Source organism: Hyperoodon ampullatus, assembly GCF_949752795.1.
Source record: "Hyperoodon ampullatus genome assembly, chromosome: 9".
Lineage (NCBI taxonomy): Eukaryota > Metazoa > Chordata > Mammalia > Artiodactyla > Ziphiidae > Hyperoodon > Hyperoodon ampullatus.
In genome coordinates, this window is record NC_136922.1 from 61,632,426 (window position 1) to 61,646,537 (window position 14,112).

General features: G+C 42.2%; 1 protein-coding gene across 1 annotated transcript in view; it reads right to left on the reverse strand.

Annotated features, from left to right (window-relative positions):
* Positions 1–14,112, reverse strand: part of CPVL (carboxypeptidase vitellogenic like) — a gene marked incomplete at both ends in the record, with an annotated part of 97,442 nt that overhangs the window by 63,202 nt on the left and 20,128 nt on the right. Inside the window, 5 exon segments of the mRNA XM_079711132.1 lie at positions 3,343–3,409; positions 8,338–8,348; positions 8,352–8,410; positions 10,278–10,340; positions 11,328–11,442. Of these exon segments, the coding sequence (XP_079567258.1) occupies positions 3,343–3,409; positions 8,338–8,348; positions 8,352–8,410; positions 10,278–10,340; positions 11,328–11,442 (315 nt within the window).

The window sequence follows — 14,112 nt, forward strand, 5'->3', positions numbered from 1 at the left end:
AGAAAAGATTTCCCTTTCTTGAAAAATCTATTACATTTTTTTTGGTGGCAGACACAGGGAGGGTGGGTTGGTATTATGTTAAAACTGCAATTGTATACAGATGCTTTAAGAGTACATCTAGGTAACTACAGTTGAGTATCCAGTAAAGTAAAATATCCCCGGAAGTGACCTAATTTAAAAACCAACCCTTCTGATTGTAAGATGAAAAGCAGAGGCCCAAAGGTTACAGAACTTGTCTGGCATCATCCAGAGAGGCAAAGCCAGAAATGAACCTCAGGTCTCCTGATTATTAATCCAGAATTCCTTCCACTTCTCCATTATGCCTCCTAGCCTTAAAACAGAAGACCAGGTGGAACAAAGTAGACTAGAGGAACACAGCATTCTGCCAATAATAAACCATCAAGGCATTATTTAGTGCTCTTTTAGAAAAAGATGTGCCCCCAGATTTAATGTATCTGGTGTGGTTCTCATGAAGATGCTGCTGCCTGGCAAGGGCATCTCCATCCCAGGCTCTGCCTGCCCTCATTCCCATCTTCCTTCATCACTTGGAAGGCACAGGTTTCCTTAAAAGTATTCATCCTGGCACCAGAGAATATAAAAAGAAAATTGTCCTTTGTTACACACATTCAGAAACTACATGCATGAAACCACCAGGCGGACATGAAATAGACAAGTCAAATTTTTCATTTGGAATTTGGTAGCTTTGCTGAAAGTTCAACATGATGGTTAACAACATTGTCACATTATTTGCAAGACAAGGAATTACACACTAAGCAGATCACTCTTCTGTTGGTGGTGAACTGGGTGTTTTCCAGGGTTGCTACCAAAATGACAGGAGTGTCACTTCCTCCATCCCCCTAACTCCAGTTATTAGTCCTAGAATGGCCATGGGATTCAAATGGATAATGAGATTCAGGTATATGGTGGAATTATTGGGAAAGAGAAGTTGAGCTGGTAGGCTATACCTAGAGCTCTGGAGTGGGTTGGCGAGTCAAGGGCACAGGTGAAAAGAACTTATCTGAGAATGAAATCAGTGAAGTGCAAAGCCAAGTGAATAGATGGAGAGAACATGAGACAAGATCCTGATAAGGTTTGAGCAACCAGATCCAGCCACACCTGATGCCCACAATTCAAGCCCCTGTTTAACTTAAGACACTTTGAATAGGGTTTCTGTCACTTGCAAGCAAAAGAGCCTTGACTAATACACACATATTTATCCTTCAAAATCCAATTTAATTGTTGTCTCCTCTGTTTTGTCTTTTCCTGAGGATCCCATATTGAGAGGTAGCTATTTGCTCACCTTATACTGTTTGTCTTTAGAGCTACTTCTCTAACTGTACTCTTCATTCTGTATGGTTAGACTCAGATTTACAGTAGAGTTAATGTCTTAATCATTGACTTTCTAATACTTGTCCAAAGCCTCAGACATAGTACATACTCAATATATGTGTGTTGAACTGAATGGAATTTGATTCTAAATACTGTTTCAGGGAACATTGAACCCTTCAGTGGTTTCCCAATACACTTAGAATAAAGTCTAACCACTCGGCCATGAGCAACAGGGCCCTACACGATCAGCCTGCCTCTCCCATCTAAGCTCCTTCTACAGTGGCTCAATGCTTTTCCTTGAGTGCATCAAGCCTGTCCCTACCTCAGAGTCTTTGCATTTGCTGTTCCTTCTTCCAGGAAAGCTCTTCCCACAGATATTGCAGAGATCACTCCACTACATCACTCAGGGCTCTGCTTACCTGAGAGACTGGTCTCCTTACCGAAGAGACTTTCTCTGACAATCTTATCCAAAATAACACTTCCATCACTCTCCAGCCCTCACCCTGCTTATCTTTTTCATGACAGCTTTTTCAGACATATCGCTGCCTGACCATCTGGTACATATTTATTTCTTTCATTATCACTGCTTTCACCTCTGGAATGTACGAATGCAGTGAATTTTTCTGTTTTGTTCACAACTGTATTCCTAGCACCTAAGAATTTTTGTGTTCTCAAAATATTGGCTGCTATACATTTTTAAAATAACCTTAAATTTAAAAGGATGAAAAAAAGCAAACCTTAAGATTGAAACCAACATATGCAAATGAACTGTTCATTAAATTGTAACATAATCACCCTGGAAAAAAACAGAATTAATTCCCTGCTAGGGCAGGGAAAGTACAAGATAATCCTATAACTTATAACTAATTTGTGCCAAAGAGCAAGGAAATGCTCAAAGGCTAACGGGGACAAATGGGGAACAATGTGTCAAACGGACACAGGAGCCAGCCTGAAGGGTTCCCATTGACCAAATATAGGAAAATACAAGCATCAAAAACAATAATGATAGCAATAAAATTTAACACAGCAAACAGAATTAACAATCCATGAGTCCCCAGTGATATATATATATTTTTTTGCGGTACGCGGGCCTCTCACTGTTGTGGCCTCTCCCGTTGCGGAGCACAGGCTCCGGATGCACAGGCTCAGCAGACATCACTCACGGGCCTAGCCGCTCCGCGGCATGTGGGATCTTCCCGGACCGGGGCACGAACCCGTATCCCCTGCATTGGCAGGCGGACTCTCAACCACTGAGCCACCAGGGAAGCCCCCCAGTGATATTTTTAAAGTACATATCAGAGAAGAGGAGGAGGGAAAGATGTTCTCTACAGAAGAATGCCAGATGATATCTAAAGCAAGATAGATCAGAAAAATCACCATTGTATAACCCCCAGTATAATAACTGATTCAGACAGGAATCATCAGTGGATGCTAAAACTACTTGGTGACATATTTGGTGTGTGTGTTGGGGGAAACAGATGTTCACATGGTCTCAGATTATTTATTAATTTCAAAGGGAAAATGGTACCTTTTCAATGGTGAGATCTGACAGATACCACCTTGACTAAGTGACCAGTAATGGAACAAAGATGTTATATGCCTTCTGATGTGATAGAATAGAAAGTAAACAACATCTTCTATGTAGTGTTCTTGCCAAATGTTTTCAGTGAATCTAAGCATTGGAAAAGAGTCAAAGTCAGAAAATGGGACATTCTACAAGACACCTTGTCTAGACTCTGGATAATCATCATCACAAATGACAACAACACCAACAAAGACATGGTACTGAGACATGACAACCTGCTGTGATATATGAACCTTTATTGGGCACTGAATTTTTAAAACTACGTTATGGAGGACATCTGGGGGATAATTGGAGAATTTTTTATATGGTCTGAATTAATATTGATGTGTGTGTGTGTGTATATACTGAATGAATAAACCACAAGTGTCATAATATATTTCAGCCCTGAAGATGTTGGAAGCATGCAAGAAAACATGACTTCAACTCACCTCCCCAGTGGCATAAAAGTCATTGTCTTTATAGTCAGAGAACAACTGGAAAAACTGAGTAAGTGCACTGCAAAAAGAAGAACAACAATAAAAATCACATGGAATCATGCTATGCTACACAATTTCACCCTTGGACAATAGGTTTCACATTTGAATTAAGATACTATTATGCTATAAGTTCCTATAGGCATTTTTTCAACGTCTCATGTGCATAACACTCCATACTCTGTGGATGGTTAGAAAAATACTTGTGGGCTTACTTTGTGATACTCAAAGTTGAGACAAGTGAACATCAACACTCTGGGAAGGTTTCCAAATCCCTGGGTTACCAACTTGGATCACCCACCTGTTGAGGGGACCCTTGAGCAAAGTGCTACAGGCTTTCACCTATTACTTAGCAATTTGTGGAGTTAGTTCTGCAAACCTTATGACCCCATTAATCTCGGGTTGCGGTGAGGTAATGGGAACCTTAGTTGCTTACCAACCTCTCTCTGTGGGGAAGCTGAACATTTCTATATTCTAAGGGGGCTCCCAGCATTTCAGTGTTTTAATAACCAAAGAACAGAAAAGGTGTAAAATGACTGTAGTCTAAGGGAAAACCACCAAATGGTCACAGACATTGAAGTAAATGCACAGTGGCCTCCAGGGTCAAAAGAATCACATTTAGGAAAGAATGCCAACAGCCACCTTGGTAAGCTGAAATAGATTTAAACAGCCTCAAGAAATTATTTTATAATAAGCAAGAAAAGGGTGGATTATTGAATCATTCTCTACTTGAACAAAATCTTTCAGAAAGGAAACAAAAACTTGTGAAACTGAGAAGCTTTATGAATGTTTTGACCCAGATTGCAATGCCTGAGAAGCTAGGCAGGGTTTCTGTTCCAGTTTCCTGCTGCGGGACTAAAAGCCGTAAACCAGCCAGTGAACATGAAAGGCAAGGAGGCCCTGCAAAACCAGGAGAAGGAGAAAGTTCAAGGGTCACCCAGAGGCAAAACTGGGTCATTACAATCACCGTGATCCTGGAAATACTTAATTTTCAAAGGCTCCATAAAAACCCACCATTAAACTCTACCGTAGAGTTTCAGTTTATTTCTCTGTTTATTATTTATAGTAACTAAAATCTTTGTAGCAACTAAATCTGGGAAGCTGCATTATACAGCGTCCATGTTTGTGCTGGCAATGAGCTAGCTTTAGAGCTGAGATAAAAATAGGAGTTTATTCTCCAGCTTTCTCTCTCCAACCTTCAGGCTAAAAACTGCTTGTCTTTCTCTCTGCCTGCTAGTTGGAATGGCAATAGACATTTTAATATAGTAAATCTGAACTAAGCCTTGTGCTTTAGCTTAAAGCTTATTTCCTTAAAGAATCTGTTGGAGGATTGTCAGGGCTGCTAGATTTAGCAAATAAAAACAAAAGATGTACAATTAAATTTGAGTTTCAGATAAACAACAAATAATGTTTCAGTATAAATATGTTCCAAATATTTCATGCGACATACATAGATTAAAACATTATTCGTTGTTCATCTGAAATTCAAATTTAACTGGGCATTCCGTACTTTATCTGACAATCTTAGCTGAAGGAGATAATCTTGCAGGCTGCTTCCAGCCTGAAAAAGCAGGATTATCTAGCTGAAGTTTCCAAGGCAAGGTCCCACTTGAGGAAGCTATCACAGAGATTTAATTTCACAGTAGGATATGAACAAAAATTTGGCTAATCATAGCAAGGCCTTAGTAGGTCTTTCTTAAATGGGAACGAAGAATGAAAAAGGTAAATTTAGTAAGTTGCATGTACATATGTCATTTGCTCATTGAACTGTGTTTTCGTCAAGGACTGTACCATTATGTGGTGAAGGGTTGTTTCAAAATATCTAGAATCATGCTCACATAAAATTGCAAATTTTAGAAGTAGAAATGCCAAAATACATAAGGCATAATACATACACGTGTGTGTGCCACGCACTCCATGCATTTATTCAGGCACAAGCGCCACCTGGCACACAAGGCATGCCTCTTCCAGGTGTGTCCATTTGGCAACCTTGCTGGCATTGTGCCAAGGCCTTGTCAATTTGAGTCAAATTTTAGTCAGAGGCTAACCTGGTGGCAGAAAGGTACATTAAAGGACAATAGGATGAAACACAGATTGCAAGGGTGGATAAGTAGGAGAAAATACTCCTCAGATAATTTTTTAAAAAGGGAAGATGGACTCGGGGCAGAGAAGGTAGATGTAAATGATAACACATTATAGATCCAAAGATGGCCTTGGACTTTGGTCAGCTCTAGTGGAGTCAGGGTCATAGTGAATACAAGACATCCAGGAGAACCGAGGTTAAAATAATCTCAGCAGAAGCTCCGTACCAACAAAAGCCAAACAAGGTGTAGCTTTAGTCGCTGACAGGCTGAAAGAAGCACAGCAACAAGAATCTCGGTGGTTTCGTTCTGTTGCATCAGATGGGGAGCCACCCTCTGCATTCATTCATTCCGCTTCTAGTATGGCCAGGCCATGATCTCGGCCTGCACCCATCATGCAGTATTGTTCTAATTTAATATATGAAAACTGTTTCATAGTCACACTGTCATGAAGCTTTGTTTAGCAATACATACTATCTCCCATGCAAACCAATACATGGAATAGAATAGCAGCATTTCCGTTTGGCTGCTAAAAAGGTAACTTCAGGCACACTGGGAGAGTGGGGACTGGGGAGCTTGCTTACTACTGTATCAGCAGCACCAGGAACCATGTCGGGCACATAGTAGGTAATCAAAAAATAGTGGTAGAGGGAGAGTGGCACCAGCTGGTCTACTCTAAAGTTAGAAAATTTATTATTCTTTAGGAAATTTATATATTTTTCTAAACCAGAGAGGCATGTGGTCCTAAACACATTCCAAATAAAAAAAAAAAATTAAACATCTTGTTAGTGAAAAAGTTTCACTTCCAAACACATAGAAAAGCAGCCTAAATGTGAATGTCAAATGTCTTTAGGAGTCTCCTTACAGCCGTGCACTAATAATAGTGAAAAGGAATTGGCTTTTCAGAAAAAAAGAAAGATGGTTTTCAAAGGGAGAAAAAGAATGTTCTACTCTTTAAACCAATAGTAGACAATTTATAGGTTTCAAAGCGACCTTCTTATTCCAAACACCCATCTGGACAGCTGGAGAGAAGACTGTAGTCACAAAGGGAAACAAATAGTGCAAACCATAAAGGAAACAGCTGAAATCAGTTTTCTGCACTACTCTTGATTAACTACTTTCCAGTTCTAAGAGCCTGAAGCAAAAAGAACTAAAACAGCTATAAACAATGGATGCTTTGAAATAGGTTCTCTTTACATGTCTTGCAAGAGGAGATGAACCACATGTCAGCAGTAAATATCCACTCAGAGGGTCAACTGGAAGCTGTGACCATCTCTGGGGGAGGGGCAAGAGAGCCAGAAAAGGAAGGCAAGGGTGCAAGGCTCTGGCTTAGAGGGTCTGATGCATTTCTTTAATACAGACCCTCCGCCCTCAGGGTGTCTGCTAGTTAAACAACTGAGGTTGTTTGGATTTAAGCCAAAAGAGGGTTGGAGTAGGAAGGTATGGGGGAGAAGTGGGTTTCCGATCTGAAAAATGAGAGCTCACAGTCAGTGCTAAATGAGAAAGACATGGCGCTTGAGTAAACTTGTAAAAGACAGCCAGCAGGATTATGTCTGTGGCGGGAAAAAGGAGGTGCGTGAGCTGGGGGCAGGGAAGAGACCCCTGTCAGGATCTGGCTAATCTGCCCCCAGGACCCATTCATTGTATCTGGAAGCAGAAGTGTGGGTCCTATCCAGCCCGCCTAGAAACTGAATAAAAGTGTTAAAATAATGGGACATGTGGCAGATGAAAGTGTGCAAGACAGGCAACAGCCATATCATTTTCTGGGGCAGCAGAGAAGAGAGAAAAATCTCTGGGAGAGAGGCCGGAAGTTCTTCCTTCCTCTCCCCCACTCCCACCCCTCCCAGCCATTGGCCTCGGGGAGAAAGAAGAATAAAACGGAAAGCTTTTGTCAGAGATCAAAAAACTCTTGACTCCTATTAGATTCACTTTCACTTTGGGGATTGGTTGGGTTTGCTCACCAAGTAATTAGCAGAATGAGTGTTTGGTAAAAGTGGGGGGCAGGGTAAAGGAGCTAGTTAACTCTTCCTGGCCACTAGGATTCTTTTAGTAAATTATTACAATGCGTAAAGGGGTGCCCTAGTGATCTGAAAGAATCCAGGACTTGGTCTCTACTAATCATTTACAGACTGAAAAAAAAACGTGACCGAATAAGAAAGGTCACTTACTTTAAAAACAAGTACTAAAAAATAGCTAAAATGAATGTAAGAAAAAGAGAGGAAGACACTATACATATACTGTTTGATCAGGCTTACAACGTCACATTTTCCTTAATTTTTTTTTTTTTTTTTTAGTAAAAGAATAATTTTGTAATATGAAGGGAAAAGTAAGAGACTCACTAACAAGCTGAGCTTTCAGCCTGGAAAAGGCATGAAGGAGAAACACAAGAGTAAAAAATTGCATTTTGTGAAGGCCACAAAAGGAGGAATCCTGGGAAAGAAAACAAACAAACATCCAAGATGTTGTTTCCTGGCAAGAGCAAAGTTCACTATAATGTTGGAAAGCAAGCAGAAACCTCTTAGGCATCTAGATGAAAGGTTGGAAAATCATCTTTGGTTGAATAATTCTGCTCTGTTTCCATTGTTTTTCAGAAGCTATGTTTACAAAATTAAAATTATGCCTTAAGATGTCAGTTCTTCTTGCTACTTTCTCTACTTTCATACTTATCAACGATAATGTAATAAAGTGGAAAAATAGGCCGTGTGCGTGTGTGCACACACACACACCTCACATAGAAGTATTCTTAAAAGATCTTCAGGAAATGGACTATGAAGACCAATCAATAATACTTCTACTACTGGAAGAATTGTCCTGTTGAAATAGAAAAACGTTTCGTCTGAAGAAGGCTGAAAGAGTCAGGGCCTTTTACCTGTATAAGTCTCATGCCACGTCATCCTCATCCACTGCATATCCCTGGAGATGTTCAGTAAAACTGTGCCCACCTGAAGGTGAAATAAATAAGCAGGTATAAACACAGAGAAACACATGTCCTGCTGAGAGATACCACATGGGAAGGAAATCAATCTTATTCCAAAGGCCATGACTTTGACCTCAGATTTTTGCCATCACCCATATGCACTCAGCCATCCTCACAGGAGGATGCTGCATGTCACCTATGTCCCCCTTCCCTCCTCCAAGCCCAAACAAAATAGCAGCGCAAAGCTCTGCCCTGAAGTCAGTGACTGAGCTGTTCTGATCCTGCAGTGGGGACCCTGCCAGATGTTGCTTTAAGAACAAGAAATTCATCTTTCCTGGCTCCTGCTACAGTATCAAAAGACCCCAAGTTGTCTCCTCTCTGAAACCTGGAGGGTGCACTGCTCTGCCTGCTAAGAAGGAACTTAGGCTGGAGATAAAAGATAGTTGTGTGTGTGTGTAGTTATTTTTTCCCATTTCTTTTCTTTTTTTTTTTTTTTTTTTTTTGCGGTACGCGGGCCTCTCACTGCTGTGGCCTCTCCCGTTGCGGAGCACAGACTCCGGACGCGCAGGCTCAGCGGCCATGGCTCACGGGCTTACCGCTCCGCGGCATGTGGGATCCTCCCGGACCGGGGCACGAACCCGTGTCCCCTGCACCGGCAGGCGGAGTCTCAACCACTGTGCCACCAGGGAAGCCCTTCCCATTTCTTTATTTATGGGAAATATGGCCACTAAGCCCTTTCACCTTCAGCAGACAAGGGGCTTTAAAATAAAGATTAGCTTTAAACTAATATTTCCTTATACCTAGAAGTTCATGGACAACTGAGCTGTAAATCAATAGAAGAAGCTACTACTTATTTGGGGTCAATAATATACATAAGGAATGCACCCCCTCCACACACACCAGTTGTAAATTTTTTTTTTTTTTTTTTTTTTTTTTTTTTTTTCGGTACACGGGCCTCTCACTGTTGTGGCCTCTCCCGTTGCAGAGCACAGGCTCCGGACGCGCAGGCTCAGTGGCCATGGCTCACGGGTCCAGCCGCTCCGTGGCATGTGGGATCTTCCCGTACCGGGGCACGAACCCGTGGCCCCTGCATCAGCAGGCGGACTCTCAACCACTGTGCCACCAGGGAAGCCCCGTAAATATTTTTGCTTTTGTTTTTTCTCCAAACACCCAAGAGAACAGGACATTTAATTAAACTTTTATTTAAATATGGTATTATAGACTAGGAAAAAGGATGGTTGACAAAACATGGGGGAGGGCAAGAATGTTGGACTTTTTTCTCCCTATTTTTCTGTTTTATCTTTGAGCCATCTGGGAAATGAAAGAAGTTAGAGGAAGTAGTTAGAGGACAAAGAAGATACTCCCAATCTGCAGAAGCTGACCCTAAAGTTACTTTCCTATACTGCAGTTTATAGGATTTAATTTCATAAGAACTTCCCAAGGAGAATTCCACCTTTTTTGCTCCCCCCGAGATGAGGCATTCTGTTCATTGTGATAAGTGACAGGGGCCAGTTTTGACTTTTTATATCTAGAACTCTAGTTTGAAAGATTAGGACTTCCCATACTATATAATAACCCCTGCTATAGCGAAACCCATATCATCAGCAGAAAGAAACGAATCCCTTATCCTGGATGGTATAATTCAGTGATCAGGACATTTTATAAGATTAGAAATGAGGGAAAGAGAGAAGGCAGCAAGTAAAACTCCCAAATTTGGATGTAATGATACATGTTAGAAAAGTTAAATTTCAAATGTGTTCTTTAAATAGACAATTATATTTTAAAAAGAAAAAAAATTAAATCTGTATTTTTTTCTATTTCTTAAATGTACTTAATGAAAGAAAAAAGACAAGAGAGACCAACACTGCCATTTCACAGGACCCTGGGGATACTCACTGGATTATCAATGTAAAGCATGGAAAATATAGTGGTCCAAGGAAAGTCTCTGGCACGCACTAGTAAAGCAGAGAAGAGGTTTTAGACTGGGTCATTAATAAAACATCCCATCTAATGCCTAGCTCTGGTTAGGAGCCCAACATGCCTACCTGTCCCCTCCAGGTCAGCGAACCCTTGGTGTCCCTCTGATGTTGCATTATACGCTCATAGTAGGGAACAGATACCAGCACCTTTTTCTTCTCCCCTCCTCTCCCTTACTTTTCCCAGAACCAGAGAGTTTCTACATCTAAGATGAACTTTGGAAACAAAACTCCATGCAACTGGTTCATGCAGAAACACCCATCAACCAGGGATGCATTAAACCCATCTGTCCAATTGGGTGAAATCATCCTTAATGTCCAATTCTGCAGAATCTGCTTCCTCCCATCCAATGCTGAAGAGAACCACAACTTCAACAGAATTGTGTACATGAATATACTAAGTCACAAACTGGTTCACCCTCCAAATTCTGACCCAGGGAAAGTAAACAGTCTCCCCTCCCCACCAAAAAAATGAGATGGAGGTAAACCTGGGTTAGAGCTGGATGTGGTTCCTTCTCCATTCCTTCCTTCATGCCAGCCCCAGCCCTCAGTATCTTGCTTCCAAGATATCCGATCATTCATGTGACTGAACAGTACAGTGTTCAGTTCATGTGAATAACTAGGGATATAATTCCACCCATTTGTCCTACGCAAAAGGGCTTACCCAAATAGTAATAAATACCAACTGTTTTCATAAGCCCGGATTGCTTGAGTCAGCAGCAGACTGGCAGAACAAAGCCTGGAACCTTTCACCCAAATTTTAAGGGAGAAAGCAGCCCAGACAGGACATGCACCCTGGTGGCTCTTCCTTCTTGGACAAACATTGCCAGAAAGTTACGTTTTTATAATCTGGAACTGTAAAGCTATTACTAGTGATTCACTGTTCACCCTAAGTTATTTCTAGAGCAGATATAAGGTTCAAATGAAGAACTCTCCATGGGAAAACAGAGTCCAAGCAGCATTTACCGGTCATGTTCCTTGTGACAATATAAGGTCCGTGTTCCACAAAGAGTCCAAACATAGATGAGCCTCCCGGCCCACCCTGCAGCCAGAGGACAACTGGAGCATTCCATGGCTCTATCTAGAAGGGACAAAGAACCCAGTGACTACATAGAGTGCTAAGGCTGCAGAATACATCCAAGCAAATTTACCCCAATCCTCTGTCTTTCACAGCCTTGACTCATCTAAGTCTCATCGAGGCTTCCCAGACCCCAGTGACCACTCTCCACTGTCATCTCTTGTTGTTTTGATTTAGTATTTGTTTCATATGCCAGTATCTATCTTGTGCAGTTAAGTCTTTTCTCACTAATAGCCAGAAAAGCCACGGATTGTAGACGCTTAGCCTTTGTGTGCCCCTAGACACCCAGCATACTGCCTAGGGCACTGTTAGATTTTTTTAAAGCTCTTTAAACTTTCTGGGGACTCTTCCATTTGACCAACATATTCCCAAAGAGGCACAACAAAGAATCCATCCTCCTCAGTGGCAATTTTCCCCTTTCACTGAGAGCCCAAATTGCCTTTCTGATTTTATTTACAGAGAAGGTGCCCACAGAGATAACAGGAACTTCATTCAACATGATGAAACTGAGAAGAACAGAGACAGGCCCTGAGGCATCTAGTCCATGCAAACAATAGCAACAAAATCCTGAACAAGGTATGGATTTATTTAGGAGATGTGGCTGATGTAAATAAGGAAAGGTCACTGGCAGGGTTGGGATGCTGGAAATGAGCCACTGGTAGTGGTCAACACCATCACCCCTGATGACAGAGTGGTCTTTACTTCTTTCACGCAGCACCTCGCAGGGGTCGGCACCATGCTAGGAGCAGGTCCTAGCAGAGCAATGAGTGAAAAAGACAATTCCTTGCCCTCTTCAAGTTTACATTTCATTGGAAATACTCACAGTAAATAAATGAATAAATATGATTAAAGAGGGTGGAGAGGGGGGCTTCCCTGGTGGCGCAGTGGGTGGGAGTCCGCCTGCCGATGCAGGGGACACGGGTTCGTGCCCCGGTTCAGGAAGATCCCACATGCCGCGGAGCGGCTGGGCCCGTGAGCCGTGGCCGCTGAGCCTGCGCGTCTGAAGCCTGTGCTCCGCAACGGGAGAGGCCACAACAGTGAGAGGCCTGCGTACCGCAAAAAAAAAAAAAAAAAGAGCGTGGAGAGGAAATAATTAAGGGTGATGTTAAAAGAGCAAGTGAGGGCAAAGAAAGAGGCATTTCCTTTGGACACAGTGATCAGGGAAGTTCTCAGTGAGATCCTGAGAGTGAAACTGAGACATGGAAGCTGAGAAGGATCCAGCCACAAGGAAAGCCAGGGAACGATGCTGTAGATGGAAGAAATCCTCAAGACAGAGAAGAACTGGGTGGGAGAGCAGTGAGCATGGAGGTTGCCTGGCCCTACATGAAGCCTTGGGAGCAATCTGAAAGAAGCTCCACTTGGTCTCCACAAGGCTCAAAGCAGAACCTGATAGTGAGCCCTCATTTGATGTCATGGCTCATCTGATGTGCAGTCAGTCAGGTCTGGCAAGAAAGGATCCTACTGCTTCAGCCCAGAATGAAATCCTGCAACCTCTTACTTAGCCCAGTCACACAGAGACAAATCAGTATTGCATTAGAAGGTCAAAGTGGATTGGCTCATCCACCTGGATGACGTGAGGAGGCTGTGGGCAGAAGGCAAGATGAACTCAAGGGGAGGGGATCTGGGACCCACAGCCAAGAACCTGGAAGAAGAGCTGATCTTACAGGGTTCTAACCATGAAAACAGCAGGGACAGAGGGATTTCTCTTATCTAGTCACCAAATATCTAGAGAGTCCTTTGGCAGCTTTGGGAAGGGGCCAAGGGAGCGGGCTGAAAGAGTGGCAGTGGTCAGAACAGCTGTGAGCTGGAGAAGAGCCTCCCTAGGAGGGGCCACCTGGGATCCACTCTCCAGTGTTAAGGAATTAAATGAGATAATATAATATTTGTAAAGCCCTTGGAGCAAAACCTAATGCATGATAAAAAGCGCATTAAGCACGAATGATTATTATAACTAAGGAAGCAGGTAGAAAAGGTAGGAGCCCAGTGTCAGACTGGGAACTCAGATCAGGGCTGTACCTCCAAGAGTCAGCACAGTGTAATGGATGTCTTGTGAGCTCTTGTCCCAAACTGGATTCCAATCTGGGCCACTAGCTGTGCGACTTTAGGCAAGTTGCCTAAGTCCTGTGTACCTCAGTTTCCCCACCTGTAAAATGGGGATCATTAATAGTACCTATGCCATGTGGTGGTTCAGAGGACTAAATAAATTAATTTTCATAAAACCCAGTGAGTGGCATATAGTGCATGTTCTACAGATGTTAGCTATTGCTACTGGGTTGGCCAAAAGAGTTCGTTCGGGTTTTTCTGTACCATCTTATGGAAAAACCCGAAGGAATTTTTGGCCAACTCAATATAACAGAAAAATACTAGGAATTTATAGACAGTTTTCATGTAAACCATCTATAAATGAGAGAATAGGAAAAGTGGGTTGTTTGCTTTTTTTTCTTGCTCCTTTGGACATCTTCCCTGGTCAGTTTTTCGCTAGTTGGTTCTCTTGCCTCAAGTGTTGCAAATGTCTATAAAGAATTCAAGAGAAGCAGGAACTTATAAGTTGAAGCAGAAAAAATTAACATCAAAGCTGGACTTTTAAAGCCACTGTAGGGAAGCAGAGTGACCCTGGAACTACTTGGCCACGTAATAGCTGCGTAATCCTGGGCCTCAGATTCTTCCAGCCCT